General features: G+C 37.8%; 1 protein-coding gene across 6 annotated transcripts; it reads left to right on the top strand.

Moving 5' to 3' along the window:
• The first annotated feature begins 84 nt into the window (after positions 1–84).
• On the top strand, positions 85–17,657 carry LOC148731725 (uncharacterized). 6 transcript variants are annotated; one of them, XR_016002020.1, is made up of 9 exons: positions 85–367; positions 917–1,001; positions 3,774–3,925; positions 4,665–4,970; positions 6,422–6,552; positions 15,159–15,200; positions 15,474–15,610; positions 16,470–16,657; positions 17,439–17,657. XR_016002020.1 is itself a non-coding variant. In XM_088762042.1 (8 exons), exons 4-6 carry the CDS (start codon positions 4,722–4,724, stop codon positions 14,428–14,430), a joined length of 450 nt encoding a protein of 149 aa, XP_088618168.1. In that variant the 5' UTR covers positions 85–367; positions 917–1,001; positions 3,774–3,925; positions 4,665–4,721; the 3' UTR covers positions 14,431–14,436; positions 15,159–15,200; positions 15,474–15,570. The 6 variants fall into 6 exon arrangements, 4 of the variants coding, with proteins under 4 accessions (XP_088618168.1, XP_088618167.1, XP_088618169.1 ...); XM_088762042.1 differs by lacking the exons at positions 16,470–16,657; positions 17,439–17,657 and adding an exon at positions 14,361–14,436 and having other exon boundaries at positions 15,474–15,570; XR_016002021.1 differs by lacking the exons at positions 15,159–15,200; positions 15,474–15,610.
• Positions 17,658–17,679: the final 22 nt, after the last annotated feature.

Raw genomic sequence — 17,679 nt, 5'->3', positions numbered from 1 at the left:
GCCAGCGGACTATCTTAACTAACCAATGACAATTCCCAACATACGCACGTGATCATGCCCGAGCAGAAACGAAGAAAATTTCAATTAGCGCTCATCTTTGAATGTACTTTTCATCTGTGGACTGCATTTACGTTGTTATTTCTCTTCTTGACTGATTAGCTTAAAACAACATCCCTAAAAAAGATGGGTTTTTACCGTCGTTCGATGGGAAGACGAGAACAGCGTGAGCGTTTTAGATGAAAAGCAAGTTGTTGGCGCCGTGGAGTTAAAAGAAGGGACAACAGTTCACACATCGACTACATAGTAGTACAAACAAGTAACAAGGGCCGAGCGGCCATTTATAAAGCTACCATTTTGAAAGTTGGTGGTGAGTATAATTAACAACTATTTACAGAAGTGGAGGTGGTTAGTGGTGGATATTTACCGAGCCGCGAAGCGGCGAGGTAAATATCCACCGCTAACCACCGACACTGAGGTGAATAGTTGTTTTAGTATATACTAAAACAGTGAGATGATATACACCACCAAAAATTTATTTCAATTCATACATTCCAGCAACGATTCCAACATTTTCCCGCACGTAACGATCCAACGCGGCTCGGATCGTGGTAAGTGATTTTTTGTTGTAAAAACTGCCGTCACGTTTTTTCGCTTACAGGTAAAATTTCCGAAGGCATTTGTTTCGCTCTGGTGGCGACATTTCTTCAAATGGTGTTGCAAACTCTTTCTGTATTTGAAACCATTCTGTAAAAAATACCATTCAACTTTGATTTTCAAGTGAACAAGAGAGGTTACGCAAGATTAATTTGCATTTGTAAACAAAATCTTTTTCATTGGTTTTTATTGATAAACTCCCGGTTACCATTACCTTTAAACACGGCTAAACGAAATTTAGTCACTTTCTCTGTGTTTTCAGGGACTGCTTCGTCTTTATTTGAGTGATTTATTCGCTTGTCACGGATGCAAACTGGCACGCCATTTTTTCCCCGAGTTGCTCAGAGGTAAATAGCAAAGGATATTCGGAGTTTGACTAGCCAATCAGAGCGCACCTTCAATGCTATCCACTGTTTTATACTAAATTGCGATATTCAGTACGTGATCAAAACTGAGAATCGAATTGGTCAGTTGCATGCAACAGTTTCTTAAGCTTACGCTTAAAAATGAATCAAATCTATCAGTAAGCTAAAGGTTTCAGGATAATTTATTTTAGTCACGTTCGACAATCTGCGACCCCAGCAAAAAGAGACACAGCTGCTAAGCCTGCAGTTTAGGATAACTTTATTACAACTTGTTGTTACAGTTACAACACGATTCTGATTAAAAAATGAATTATTTAACTGTTATTAAGCCCTAGCTTCACTCCAAAGAGTGTTGGGTCAAAATTGAGTAGAAATCTTTGAATTTCAATTTGCAGTTCTAATCAACAAAAACAAACAGTATACATGAAAATGCTGCTTGGCAGCTTACATTTGAATGCTAACACACAAGTGTTTTATCCAAAGAAATTACAACCACAAAAAATTAAGTCAAAGCCTGACTCTCACAGGAAAGGGTAAATACCATTTGTATCATTTTGTGACTTAATTGTAGTATTTATTGAAATAAACATAATTCAAGTTAATGTATTTCATGGAAAGGAATCAACAGATTTTATTCACAATTTGTGTCAAACCAAATTGAATGATTGATTAGGACTATTTTAAGTAAATAGCTGTAATCGAGGATAGTTTTTATGAAGTTTTCAAGAAAAGAAAAATAAATCAAATTTCACTGTAATATTACTACACATTGATGTTAATATACCATAGAATATAAAATTATTTTACATCTGAACCTGAGTTAAACATGTAAATAAATTTCATTTGACAAACTGAATTTTTAGTTAGAAGTTAATGCATGTTTTCATTTTATATTTAGTTATCTCAGAGTTTTCCTTAAATTCGCAGTAATTCTTGAACATTCTTAGAAATTCCTGCAAATTCCTAGGAATTTCTGGCAAGATTTTAGATTTATAGCCTTTCAGGGAAGTGATTGGTGCTCTTGAGTTGGAATTCCTAGGAATTGCTTAGAAATCCAAGTCCTGTTGGCTATGAACTTGGAATTTCTGGGTATTTCTAGATTTTTAGAACCAGAGTGGTTGCAGTTGGGAATTTCCACTCAGAATTTACCATGAACATTCACACCTCTTATTCCTAGCAATTCCTAGAAAAAAATACTCAGGAATCTGTGGATAATCCTAGGAATTCCAAAATCCATTTTGTAAGGGGGGGTTCAAAAGGGGGTTAACATTGACCTAACATAGGTTAACCTTGGTTTTAAATTTCTCGAAACTGACAGAAAAAAATGCAAATGAAAATTCCTTTGCAAAGCTACTAAAAGTAAATTAAAATTTTTATACTAACTCCAGTGTAGGTTAATTGTGTTTTGAACAATTTACAAATGTGTTCTTAGAACATTCTGTGTTTATCTTGGGCATTTGGCAGTTTTTACGTCTAAGCTTGTTGGTTAAATTGTTTTTTTCTTATGGTAAGCTTACCTCAGAGGGTGGTTATCAGGCTGTTTAACTTTTTAAAAAATCACTTTTAATTGTGTTTTCTTGTAGTAATGATCTAGTCAATCTCATTACCCAAATTTCTGAAAATCCTTCAACTTCTGAACACTATCAAAGATTTTGCAAGGAATGACAAAGGCAGGAGAAGCTGTAATTCTTGATGTCATCTTAAAACCCAAGGTTAACCTTGTAAGGTCCCTTTTGCTTGCATTAGTCATGCCTCATATGTTAAACATCAGTATGCATATTCTCCATACTGTTTTCTAAAACATTCCCATGATACTCATGATGAGAATTTGTTAATCAAACTGTTGGGTAGTCCTTTCAGCCTTAAGGTAGCAACTTTTACTTCATTTTACGTTGATTAAAGTAAATCTCTGATGAAGAAGTAAACAATTACGCTATAGAAAAACTGTGGAAGAAATTTGTGTTACAAAGCAGCCCCTTCCCATTTTTCCTGTGTAAATGCTCAAAGGCTTGTGCAAACTTAAGACATTTTAACTGAATACTGTATTTACCTGTGTATAAATCGACCTTTTATGACCAAAAATATCAGCTTAAAAAATCACCCTTGACTTATACACGGGTCATACACAAAAACCTGACCCAAACAATCCAAGAAATTAGCGTAACAATTCCCAGTTGTGGGCATAATCTAACAAAACAACATGGTGTTCACAATAACCTGGTGGCCTACAATAATTTCTTATTTGCTTTCTGCTTTCAAACTAGTGTTGACAGACTTGGTTTCAAAGTATCTTTGATTGCTTCTTCCTCAAGCTCCCAAAGTATGAGAGGTTATAATTGTGAACCTTCACCTCCTCAGACTCCATTACTCAGTAATAAGCCTATATTATTATATGATTCTTACAGATTTACAGTAAGACACGCTTTGTAAAGAAAGTAAAGAAATGTTTCAATGCAAGTCAAGATAGGATACGTTTGGAATATGATATGAAGTTCAAGGATGCTCACGGTGGAGATGGGACACTGGAGACTGGACAGATGACTCAGATCAAATGATTTTGATTTTGTAGTCTCCATCACTTTTTCAATGGCTCATCCTTGAGCTCTACTGCAAAGAGCCCCCTGGCACAAGTAAAGACTGTAAGACAGTAAGGGCTCTAGATTGACTTGAGGGAAACCACCATAATAGATAAAAATAGTATGTGATCTATTTTGAATACTGATTTGGAGTGTTAACTGTTTTGATTTCTTGCAGTTGGTTCGTGTTGATTTTGCCAAAAAAAAAAATTAGATTTTGGAGCAGAAAGGGTTTTCCAGAGCTAGGTGATAGTGGTGGAATGGGAATTGGCGGCACGGCATAATTATGGTGTTCTGCATCATCATGACTTTCTTACCGATCCACACAAGGTACAGAGCATTGAGGGCAGTCAGTAATTTGCCCTGGCCTGCTTAAGTAAATGTACATGTAATTAATGACAGTCTAATATTTATTTTGTGCAAATTAACATTGGGATAAATTATGATCAGATGCACATCAGAATGTTTCATGGTGGACCTAACAGACTGCTTGCTGCAGTTTACAATTTTTTGTGAAGACTAATTTTAATAGATGCCCCCAATTTCAATAAACAGGCCAGACCACAACACCGGGAACTACATTCCCTACTCCCCTGGTCTGGGGCTCAAACTCCAACCTCCCGCACAGCAGTCCAGTGCTCTAGAACTTGAGCTAACCAGGTGGCATAATGAACACATTTTTACCCCTAAGATCATGTTTAGTAATTCTCATTACTGTCTGCCATACAATTCTTATAGTGTTAGTTTGGAGAATTTGGCATTGGATCATCCTTCACATTTCTGGGATCAGAAAGTCCAGTTATCACTGATATTCTTACCCCATTTTGATGACTGCCGTTATCTATTACTGTGCAGACACATGGCAAGAGCTTCAATTGGTGATCATTTCCTTCATTCTCATAACTTTAATGTATGATTTTGGGCTGATGTTCCAAGGAGAAATTAGATGCTAATCACTCTGAGGGGTAATCATGCATTTGTCTTCCAATTGATCATGAGTAACAACCGATCAAAGTGCGTGAATAATTCAGCTTGTTAGGTTAACTTACTGCTTAATCTTTGTTCTCAGGCAGCCGAGTACGTCTGGGAATCTTCAGGTAGCTTCCTAGCTCCAAACGGAGGTGTCATGCGCACTTCAATTCTAGGAGTTCATAACTTTGGCGACATAGATGCAGAGATAGAGAACACTAAGGCAGCATGTAAAGTCACCCACGCAGATCCAAGATGCATTGCGTCTTGTGTTGCCGTGACAACAGCCATTGCAATGTTGTTGCAGGGAAAGTATTTTGTGGAGGAGTCTGGAAGCTATGATGCTGAGGCATTGATAAAGGAAGCTTTTGGTTATGCCTGTGCCACACTTGAAACTGACGAGAAGGTAATGTTCGTTAATGTGTTATTGAGCACGCAAAGAAGCCTCGTTAAAGCTGGTGGCCAAAGTAACCATGCTAACCATTGAAGAAATAACTAATAAATAAACTTACCCCCCCCCCCCCCCCACATAATTTAAAGGGGGTAAGTTTATAAGAAAACTGTGGTGCTGCATCGGTGGGAGGTATAAAAAGATAATTTGCTGGGATCAACTAAGTTGATAATGGAAATTAGCCAGCTTAAAAATTGTAAAGCTGACATTTGGAGCGTTAGCCCTTTGTCAAAGCAACTTGCTTTATTTGGTCCTCAAGCAACCAGGGTTAGAAATTTCTCCTACCAGCTACTTAAAGGCTCAACATGGAAAGACTCTATCGAGATAGCCGGCTTAGAGCCTGGTTCTCAGGTTAAGTGGAGATGCGAGTTCCCTGAAGTGCGCACGTAAGCATAGACTTAGGCAGTCCTCTCTTAAGCGTGTATGAAATAATTCTAAGGTATTTCAGTTTTCTGTTGATGTACAAGTAAAATTACCAGTAGATTTTTGACTGCTTCAAGGATCTGTCATTATTTATCGCCAGTCGAAAGGGGGGAGGGAAGATTCTTGGGAGGTTTCCAGGGGGAACTGAGAGAGAACATGTCGTCGCCAATTGAGACTAAATGGGGATTATAGAAAATTTACTCCGGTACCATAGAAATGTCACAGAGCGTTATGGCTAAATCTGGTAAATTTTCTCCTGACACAACCAAAGTCCTCACCCCTCCCCTCCTCAGGCGATAAATAACGACCGGTCCCATAGAGCATCTGTATGTGGCCTGTCAGTTAGTTTAAACCAAAGTGAGAACCTTATCTCATGAATTGCTTTTAGAAAGAGGGTTTGGAGGAACACATGTTTACTAAGTCATTGGAAGATCTACAGCTTGACCAACGCGGCAAAATAGCTTACACGTACAAATGTTTAGGCGCCGGAATTTGGTCCTTGAGGCAGGATGATTTTTATGCTGCCATAGAAGCTGTGTCATAGGAGGTAAGTCTGATACTTGGCAAGATACAATATCTTTTTGGATTTTTCTTGTAAAAACCATCATTTTGAAGAGTCCAAATGAATTGTAGTTTCTACGGAGTTTATGTCTGAATTGCCGAGGCAATAAGAATATGAAGCATTGTCATACCTTTGGAAAATTCTTGTCTCTGGGTACAAAATCTTGCAAAATTTTGATGTGCTACTCATCTTACAAGAATTTTCAATCTGCAGGCAAGGCCCATTATGTAGGACTATCGGTGCACCATTTAGAAGTCAGTTTATAGGGCTTTGTTAGATTGCTGGAAAATTTTTTACGATTATAGAAAAATTTTAAAGTTCAAGTTTTAAGCCACATATATTTCAACAATGTTGTGAAATTACTTTTTTTTTTTTTTTTTTTTTTTTACGCACTAAATTGCAAACCTATTTTTCTTCTCAGGCCGGAGACGCTGACACAAATAGCGCAGTAGCCGGGGCGCTGTTAGGCTGTAAACTGGGTGCCAGTAAACTGTCAGAATCTTGGCTCAATGAATTGCTACATAAAAAGTGGCTAGATGAGAAGATTGAGAAGTAAGTAAAACATAGAATGGCTAGGGGTTTCGAACATTTAAATATAGCCAAACAAAACAAGGAACTATATCATGGTACATTTCAAGTGATAAATCACTCACGTGATGGGCACGTGGAACGAGGCACGCGCAATCAGGTGCGTGACTCGGACGGTAAGTCACGCATAAAATCACGCAAAAAGTACAATTTATATAAACTGGCGTTTCTAATACCAGTTAAAAGATAATAATTATAACATATACGTTCCGAAAAATTGTAGAATAAACGCTCCCTGAAAAGGTCTTTGAAAGAAATGTTTATATTTGTATCAGTAGGGCCTTTGAAACGAGGATAATAATCCACGGCTTGTGTAAGACGGAAACTGGACCAATTATAAGATCGCGGTTTACATAAACCGCGAAATGTTCGTATGAGGGTTTCACGTCTTAGGTCTTATGAACATGTGTGAGGTCACGAGCACGGGAAAAATGCCCAAGCGCGGGAAAATATTGCGCTTTCGCATTGTAAGGTCGCGTCTTGCGTAGGCCGCGAATGAGCTGCGATGCCATTTATACGAGTAGTTTCGCATCTTATCAAAGCCGCGGCTTATTCAAGACGTTCTCAAAACCCTTATTTTGCAAAAGAAGCGGCCTTAAAAGTGGCAGTGTAACGTTTACACAATGAGTTCGCGACTTAGCTAAGCTGCGAATTAGTTTCTTAGTATAATCGGCCCTCATATTGGTGAACTTGCTTTTTACTCTAAGTTGGCGGAAGGACGGCGGAAGGACGGCGAAGGGAACGTTACATCATTTGCATTTTTTAGTTTCATTGTCAAACAAAGTTGCTTTACCTTTTTTTTTAAGGTTCTTGGCTATTCTTGGTCTGACTGAATGAAAAATGAAAACCTGCGCCTTATTTCCTGTGACGATATTTAGCAACAACTTTTTTTTTTATTTTATTTTTACCTTATCATTTACACTGCTTTTTAAACTAGTATTTAGATAGATCCAAATAGATTTTACAAGAAATTTTAACTAAGTTATTTCCGTAACGGTTATAATTTAATTTTAGAATCTTTTCAAAATTAGATCTTATTAGATCTAAGCAGAAATTTATAAAATTTCAAAGGGGTTTAGCCCACATATTTCTGTTTTTATGCACTTGGATTATTATACAATGCGAATTTGATAATATTCATGTTACTTTGCGCAGTACAAGCCCTAAATTGTCATTTACATTTTAAGTTTAACCTATAACTATGAGAAACAAGAAGAATACTACGTGCGCTAGTTTTAGCGTCATGTTAGCGTTATCAGTAACACACCTGTATACATACACGCACAGAAACTCACACAAACTCGCCTTCTGAAAAGAAGTCTTCAAACTTAGGTAACAGTTAAAGTATGTTCCGTACAAATGGAATTGAAGGATATATTAGATTACAAAAGGACAAAACGGGTCATTGAAGCTCTACCGAATACACATTGAGATGTAGTGAAGATACTAATAAAAGAATGGACAAAACCCCAAAGAATACATCAAGTGAAATAACTTTTCTTCGGTTCGGAAATTCCTCAGAACGGTGAATTCAGATACCCACCCCAGTAAGGGAAAGATTTAATGCGTAATGAAAGGATGGCGCGCAATGTGACTGAAAATCAAATATTGGTGCAGAAGAAAAAGAAATAAAGAATTTTAAATTTTAGGTGCAAGAAGGAATAAACATTTCAAGGAAAGGTGAAAATGGGGACAAAAAGTCTTGCGATGGCATAAAAAATAATGGTTACCTCAAAAAGTGCGAGAGAGCTGGGGACAAATAACAGTTGTACGTAACGAAGAGTACGACGGAAGGGCAGGTTGCCCAGGCTTCCTTCAGGGAAGACTGAGGACAAGTCAGTATTGGTGTGAGACACGTGAAATAGAGAGAAACATGACAAAGCACCGTTTTATTTTTCTTTTACTCTCTCAAGCTACTACAGCCCTTTATGTCTATGTTTCCTGTGTTAGGTAAATATCCGTGTTTACATCTTGACACACTGCACACGAGGAAACTTAAAGGGTGGGAAAATTGTGATATCTGTGTTCTTCTGACACACCAATCCATCCATACAGCCACATCGATGCAAATCCTGAGAAAAAGAAATTGGAAATACCAAAGGATGATAAACGATGAGAGAAAATAAAAAAACATTGCTTATAAATTAAACCCTCGGCCTTCTATCTAGTACCTTAAGGTTGCAGGCGCCGTCTTCTGGGATTTTCGGGATACACCGCTGGGCCAGAATCGGACAGTAGAAATTGGGGGCGCAGTCAACGTCAGATTGACACCTCTGGCTTATTAAAAAAATTAAGAAATAGTTACTAATAAAACTGCTTTTCGAACTGAACTGCATGCGGATTCCTTTACCCAAGGATCTGTTGATGGGCTTTTTGGTTCGTTCGAGAGGTAAACTTCAATTTGTCCTTGACACCCGTTTCTAGAAATCTCCATTTCGTTTTCAGCAAAGTAAGACAACCCCTTCCTTGGCTGCACCCTAGTTATCGTAAGAATTCACAGGAAACGCTTGACTCTGTAAGCTGTGTTAGCTGCGCTGACAAAAAAAAAAAAGAGAAGAGTGCACTTTAATCAGCTTGGAAAACTCAGGTTTTACCTTAAAAGAAACTGACTTTAAATATACCTCGCGAAATAGAAATAACTTTTTTTTTCTTGTTGTTACTGTTTATAATCAAATTTGTTGAAGATATACTGAGAAACAATACCGTCTTGTTGACATAACCCATAAGGTAAGGTTTTCGTCAAATCTTTGGTAAGTTGTCACAGATATTGTGGAATAATTTCCTTTGACAATATTATTTGTTTATAAAAAAATTTCAAATGTAGATGTTTAGGTAACACTAGTATTAATACGTATGATGCACGATCCTCGCAGTAGAGAGCGCTATTGCTCCCAGTTGGCTTGTTAGCTCAATTGGTGGAGCGCTGCACTGGTATCGCAGAGGTGAGTGGTTCGAATCTCGTACAGGCCTGATTTTTTTCAGGTCTGATTTTCGCTATTGCATTAATAGCGCTCTCTACTGCGAGGATCGTGCATCATACGTATCTATAACCGTAGTTCAAATATGTGAACTTCATATATTCATCGTATCTAACTAGTATTAATGATATGTAAGGCTATCCCTCGAAAACGAAACGGTCCTATGTAGTGTTTAAGGATTTTGCAGCAAGTAATTTTGATATTTAAATAAGTTAAAATCACACCTCCCCATATCTAAAAATGTGCATAATCATGGGATGGGCTTGTGTAGCAAAGCAGCTCAGTCACATTAGTGCGTAGCAGTTATCAAACTGCGTATTCTTCCCTTTAAAAAAATTATTTTGATCTGTGATATGGAGAAAACAAGGAATCCATTAAATTTCTCTACTGAAAACCAAGATTAAAAGAGAATTGAGGTTGCCATTTCAATGAATAAAATTAGCCTTGCCTGTTTTGGGTTTGATATTAAATAACCAAAGATGACAAAAGGATAAAGTCGATTTTGCGTTTCTGCCAGAAATGCAAATTATACCACTTGCTCTTTAATTTAAACCGCAGTTCACGCCAACATTTGAAAGAAAACACTCACGTTCTTTTTTTAAGGTTTAGCACATTTTTTTTTGGAAACTGCATCTGGAGTTTTTCAATCTTTGTTTTCGCTTTTATAACTAAAGCTAGGCGCCATTGTTTAAGCCTCCATACACTGCCTCAGAGAAAGCCTCGCTCCTGTGATAGGAAGCGTGATGTAGGCTGTCTCCTTACATTCTAGTTCTAGTCTGCGCAGCCGCACTTGTGTACGTCCTAAAGAATAAATGAAAAGGAAAATGTTATTACGCCAGAAGCTTAAGGAAGCTTAAAGTCAATTTTGGAAAGATGAGAGAAACTTTATCAATATCTTACCAAAAAGAAATGCTATTAATGTTTTTACTTACCGTCAAAATGCGGGTGAGGTATTTCTTGAGTTTAGGAATACATCGCTTGTTAAAGGCACAACATCTATCGTAACTGCAATCTTCTACGGTGAGGCATCTCTAATTCACGACGAAAAAATAATTTTCTTTGAAATATAAAGAAGCCTAGGTTTGAGTTTCTCTACGTTTTCTCAACTACCTCACGAATGGATGAATAAATGAAAAACTTTATTTAATTGTATGTTTTAGCTATAAGCTAATGGAGGACACTAAAAAATTTAAAAGTAAAATACATTTACATATGAAGATAACAGTTATTTACAGTAGATAATTAAAAAGATTATAAAGTTATTTAGTTAATATATGAGAACGATCCTTCGCAGTAAAGCACTATTTGAGCAATAGTGAAAATCAGACCTGAAAAAAATTTCAGGCCTGTACGGGACTCGAACCACTGACCTCTGCGATACCAGTGCAGCGCTCTACCAATTGAGCTAACAAGCCAACTGGGAGCAGGCCATCAAATTAATTCGATATAAACCCGTAGATGATAAATCAAACAACAACAAACATATGAAACATATGTGTGAACTGCGGTTATGAGACGTATATGAGAACGATCCTTCACAGTAAAGCACTATTTGAGCAATAGTGAAAATCAGACCTGAAAAAAATTTCAGGCCTGTACGGGACTCGAACCACTGACCTCTGCGATACCAGTGCAGCGCTCTACCAATTGAGCTAACAAGCCAACTGGGAGCAGGCCATCAAATTAATTCGATATAAACCCGTAGATGTTTGATTTATCATCTACGGGTTTATATCGAATTAATTTGATGGCCTGCTCCCAGTTGGCTTGTTAGCTCAATTGGTAGAGCGCTGCACTGGTATCGCAGAGGTCAGTGGTTCGAGTCCCGTACAGGCCTGAAATTTTTTTCAGGTCTGATTTTCACTATTGCTCAAATAGTGCTTTACTGCGAAGGATCGTTCTCATATACGTCTCATAACCGCAGTTCACACATATGTTTCATATGTTTGTTGTTGTTTTATTTAGTTAAGTTTGAAATTTCGACGAGAGTTGAGAGGTCGACTTATCTTATGTTCTTCTTGAACGAATTTAGAGTTTCTATCGCTCTTAGGTGTCTTGGTAACTTTGACCAAATGAGAAGTCCCATATATTTAATAGAATTCCTACCAAATCTTACAGTTTCGAATCTTTGCAGTTCGAAGTCACTGTTCCGTAAATTATACTGAGTGTTCTTTACATTAAATAAGTCAGAAATTTTCTCGGGTACGAGACTGTGCTAAACCTTAAACATCAAAGTGGCAATGTGTTGTAGGCGCCGATTGTACAAGGTCGGTAGTTTGGCGCGACTTAGCAGTTCTTGATAGGACGCTGATCTGTTCATTTATTTCTTTAAGCAGGTTGATTAATTGGCAGCTGTAATAGCTGAAATGGGCCTGCTGTCCTAACCCACCCAACCCACCCCAGGGGAGGACATCCATCACACTGTAATCTCGTGAGTGGGAAATTAACGTGTCCTGCCCCAACCCTGGAGGAGACGGGACCTCCATCTATTCGTCCCTATCCGAGAAGACTATAATATCTAACCATTTCTTGATGTTATAGAAAGGTAGCAAATTCTTCTCAATTATTTTAAGACCTTGAGTGTTGGTCCGGCCGGGGCTCGAACCCTCGACCTCCCGCACTACAGTCCAGCGCTCTATCCATTGAGCTAACCGGGAGGCGATTAGCTCAATGGATGGAGGCATCTAGTTTTGTTCACCGCCCCAAGTGCTCGCTCCTGAATCCGCTCAAGCTTTCTCCGTTCCGATGCATTACAAAAGTGCCATACTAGATGACAGTAGGTTAGATGGGGCAGAATTGAAGACCTGTAAAGTGATAGTCTAGCATTACAGGGTATCAAACTGCGTAGCCGCACTAGGACCCCTACTTTTTGACTGGCCTTAGAGCATAGATCACTGATATGACGAGTAAAACTCAATTTTTCATCGATTTCAACTCCTAAAAGCCGTATTTCCCCATTCTCTCAATAGTATGACCGTCAACAGAAAATTTATCGGTCCTCAAAAATTTTCAATAATTCCAACAAACTTTCAAAGATACGTTGAAGTACAACCAGCGCCTGACCCTCATGGGTGCATCTACTGCCTGGTTATCAAGGCCGATCGTCTCCACTTCGATATCCATATCTCCCGGCATGCATTGTTTAACGGGATTCTCGATTCCGCGTTCTATCACATTCTTGGTGAGAACGCAGGAAAGACCATTCTGGCAAGTGCAATCTCCTTCCTGGCAACAGAAAAGGAGTGAAGAGAGCAGAATAAAAATTCTCATCCGGTGAACTTGCCACCCGCTTTGTCGTATGAAGAGCGAGCTTAATGAAGAGGTAACCTCACAGCTGAATAAATTCTTAGGAAGTTTGTTCTTCGTTCTTCTTCTTCGTTTTTTTAATAACTTAGAAAGGCATCGATTTTCTTTTTCTTTGCCAGTCGCTAATAATGACACAAAACTAGTATAACCTTGGCCTCTAAAACATTAAGACAGCATTGCGGTGTCATCTGGCAGGACGCTACAAAACACAAGTCTCTTCATGAAAAGTATTCGAAGCATATATGTGGTAGAGTTGTTATAGAAAATTTGAGTTACCAGACTTAAAGACAGCATTTTATGGCATTGAACAATAAAATAATCTAATTAAGGTGTTTACTCACCGGCTTGTTACAAACTGAAAGTTCAGGAAGTTCTGAACATCCTTGAAGAAAAAGAAAAGAACAACATGAAAAAGAAATGTGTGGAGTAATTGGAGTCGGACATTTTACTCGATGAGTACAAACAACGACAACAACAAACCGAACAGAACAAGACCCATATCTGGTTTCCAAGTTTGCTCACAAGTTTAAAAAAGATGTATGTTTTGTCTTTGTTTCCAGTTTTCCTTGAATGAGCGCGTGGTATAAAATAAAAGAAGTTCTGTGAAGTATTTGATAATGAATTATTTAAAGATTTGATTAAGAAGAAAACACGCCGTTTTGCCAGCAAATAATCTGTTCCAGTTTGATAGAGTTAAACTCAGTTTTAGCGGTGCGTGTACAAAATTGAAATAAAAGATGATGCTCAGTAGCAACATGTGTCTTAAATCCCTCAAAGCTCACCAAAGCAAGTGAAATGCTTAAGCTCAAAATTAGTATGGCAGTCATCATGTTTCTTTCGTTTAACTAAAAGAGCCTAAAGTATACAACTGCAATGTAGTTCACACTCTAACGGGACGTTTTAACTGAAACTTTGTTCCTTATACTTCACTATTTTTAACACAATTTTGTAGTACAGTATTTTCACAGATATTATTAAAAAAGAAGCAAGAGTACTTTTAAACATCTTACGTAAACGAACATTTTCAATGTGATAATGTGTTTTTTAACCTGTTTGTACCCATACGCCGCAAGGGTCATGATCGAAACGCATGCGAGTGGAACCATTGATGCCCGACAAGGGATTTCTATCATATTCACGCATAATAGCATTATTTCATGTGTCGTAAGACTAAAAAAAAATAAAATTGTAAGGAAGTATTCATCTCTACAGTACAGACACATCCGCCTGTATATTAGGACGACAAGTCCTTTGCACGATAACCTTTGTATCGCGTTAGGTTGTTTAAGCCATTTACTGAAATCCGTGGTAGTAGTTTTAAGTGTGCAGTACACTTTTTCAAAGCAATGCATATTGAGGACGTTTCTTTTTTTCTAATGGCAAGTTATCTTCATGTCTTCATCTGCTTTTTCTTTCATTCTTAGCGTAAAAGATATAGTTATCAAAGTTAGTAAAAAATTAATGATTCATGTAATTTTTTTTTTTAAGATTTTCGATTGTAAAAAATCTCGGTAAGCCACCCAAAACAGTACTCAAGAGGTTTAGAGAAACCGAATAAATCGAGGTAAATATTTGTGCTTAAGAATAAGAAAGACCCCCACCCAACTTGTTCTTCCTCTGACCCCTTAATCGAAAGTCGAGCAATGGTTTTGCTGTACGTGGCTCAACCCTAAGCAAAACCTTTCGACTCAGCGGTTTGGCGGCTAAAAGCCAGGAGGACTAAGTACAAATCAGACATGACTAAGTTGGCATTGCAGCTGAACAACTTTGCACTGTGTTAAGAGCTCCTTTCTGCGGACATACATAATTATCCAACACTAATACACTGAGTGTTGTCTCCTAAAGTGCTTTACTCAACACGCAGTTGAACAAGCTTCGTTTCATTTTCATTTAAACGCGCTGTTTGAAATACTTAGCCTCATTTTGCACTCCTCGAGATAAATTGCAAAACATACCCCTTCAACATTTTTCTCGGAAACTTTAAGAGCATGGCGCGAGGGCCTCCAGTCACAATTTGTTTCATCAAGATCATAGCCTCTACATCGTTGTGAGCGATTCAAATTCCATTTACTCAAACTCAAGCCATGAAGATCTTCATTTTTCTGAGCCTCTGTGCCACTCTTAGTCTGGTGAGATTCCAAAAGTTGAAACGTTTCATTTCTTTTAATATTCCATCCTTTCCCTTTCAGTAGAATGAAGAGAATCACTAACTCATATCCCTAACCAAATCACGCGTTTTGTGAACGCTCTTTGAAGAGCCAATTAAGATGCGTGTGTTTCTTTCAGGGATGCTCAAATTGTCCTGAACTTGCAGCCTGTAGCAGAGAGGTGAGCTCAAAACACATTTCTTATTCTTCATGGTGTTGATAAATATTTATGGTAATAATGTTAGTCACTTCAATTAATCACTTTAATGGCTAAGAGAAATTTTCAGTTGAGCGTCCCACCGTTCGTATTCCGCCACCAAAGCTTCTGCCTCTAGGTCTGTAGGATTTTTGTGTTGCATAGGATTTTGATCCTGGAGGCTGGTGCAGGTGTCTCTCTGCGTGTCTCAGTTGATAACGTATTAGTTACACCCACTTCGCGTAATTCTTGTGCCAGGAGGGAGACTGCAGCTGTCAAACCGGTCTGTCCTGTGTTCTGACTAAAGAGTTGATCTACCAAGGAAAAATGACCGACGTCAAACAGTGCATGCCAGAAGGGATGGAGATAGAAGTGGAAACAGTCGATCTTGACGGGTAAGGTGCTGTGGCTCCCATGAAGAAGAAACGTTTTTTGTTTAATAGATTATTCAAGGTACGGGGGATTTAATTGTAATAATCGGGTAACCATAGAATCATATATCACAAGTGAGTCTGTTCCTCTAAGGATTGTAAACCGGTTTAAAAAAAAAACAAGGGAAGTACAAGAAATACACTGAACTAGCGTAAAGCACGTGAAAGGCACGAGCGTAAGTCGTGAATTGTTACAGTTTTAGTTGCGTTTAATTGTTTGATAAGATCAAGGGATGTTAAACCCACTATATGCACCAAGTGATAGTAACATATTTCTTTCATGTCTGAAGCTTAGTGTTGCACGAATGTTACTATTGCCAAAAAGATCTGGAGATATGTCACGAGTTTGAGAAAATATATGACATTTTTTAAAAATATATTTCGACAGTTCTTCTGTCATCTTCGGTTCAATTTAGACAACTTTGTGCTTTGCATGTTTTTTTAAAAATGTCGTATATTTTCTAAAATGTTACTATTATTTTGCAAAACAGAGATGTAGAACTCAAACTGACTGCAGAGAAGACCAGTGTTGCTTATTGAACAAGAGATGCTCTCCAAAACTTCCCAAGTACTTATATATATATATATATATATATATATATATATCAATTTCTATAGCGCATTACCATGTAAAAGTTCTAATGCGCTTTACAACACTGTGCGGGGGACTTTTCCAGACTGCCGGAGGCAGTATACAATTAATAAAGGAGAAATTTTACAGATGCCCCATCCCCCCATTCCCAGTAAACAGGCCAGACTACATCACAGTAATCTCGTGATGTGGGTTCTTTAACGTCCCCTGCCGAAATTAACTCATTGATAGGTGCAGGAGACGGGACCTCCGGCTTTACGTCCTATCCGAGAAGACGAGGCAATGTGAGTGAAGCGTCTTGCTTAAAGACACAACGTCAAGCCCCAGCCAGGACTTGAACCAGGGCCATCTGACCCAGAGTCTAGCGTACTGACCACTGGACTACTCACGCCTCACAGTACTTCACATGTTATTTAACGGTTAGTTGAAGAATGAAGGGTTACATTATTTCTTGTAGTCCAGTCGTAATAAAGGCAATAACATCGGTGGGGTATCATTAACAATCTTGCTATCGCTATCCTTATTTGCGCAGTTATCCTTTTGATCGTAATCATTATTATTATTAGCGTCCGCCATTATTATTAGTATTATTAGAATTATTATTATCATCATTATTATTAATATCATTATGAGCAGAGTCAAGAGCCTTATCATTATTACTATCGGTATTGTTCTTATTATCATTATTATTATCATCAGACTCATAATTATAAGCAGTGCCACCATCATTATCAAAATTATCTATATCATCATCACTGTATTCATAACCATAATGAAAACGAAAAAACAAAACAAAAAAATACGCGCCTCTGATTGGCTGAAAACGAGTGTATTTTACCATGTATTTGTAAAACGATGTCTATTACAAATAGTGCGCGTGTGCTGTCAAAACTTCGTTTTTCTTGACTTAATGCGAGGATTTTTTCTTTTAAATTATTAGTAAGTAATACCATGATTCGTCGTACAATTTAATGTAAAAGAGAACCTTTGTAAATTTTTCAGACTATAAATTGCACTTACCCTACGGTACCGTGCAATGTTTTTGTCTTTGAAAAATTTACTCGCACTTATTCACACCAAACTGCACTCCAAATCATGTCATTATCCATATTTGTCATTTTTATTATTTTCATTATCGTTTCATTATCATTTCATTATAATAACTATAACCAATAATATTATCTGATTGATTTTTTTCAGCACTTGCACAAGTGTGGTTGCCATGACGATCTCATTTGTGCCGAAACAGCCTCCGTTACCATCTCTCTGACTGCTATCAAGGTCGCCCTGAGGCAGTGCATGTAACTCGTACCAGCCTCTTGACCGAGACAAAGTAATCAGCCGAGGAGAAGACAAAACTAACCATGTAACGCTTGGAATAATTTCAGTGAAAGGAATAAAGAAAGTCTTCGAGAAAAATCTGGAAATCACTTGTTGAATT

The sequence above is a fragment of the Stylophora pistillata genome, chromosome 5 (genome assembly GCF_964205215.1).
Source record: "Stylophora pistillata chromosome 5, jaStyPist1.2, whole genome shotgun sequence".
NCBI classification, from domain to species: domain Eukaryota; kingdom Metazoa; phylum Cnidaria; class Anthozoa; order Scleractinia; family Pocilloporidae; genus Stylophora; species Stylophora pistillata.
This window is presented reverse-complemented; position numbering and strand designations above follow the sequence as displayed.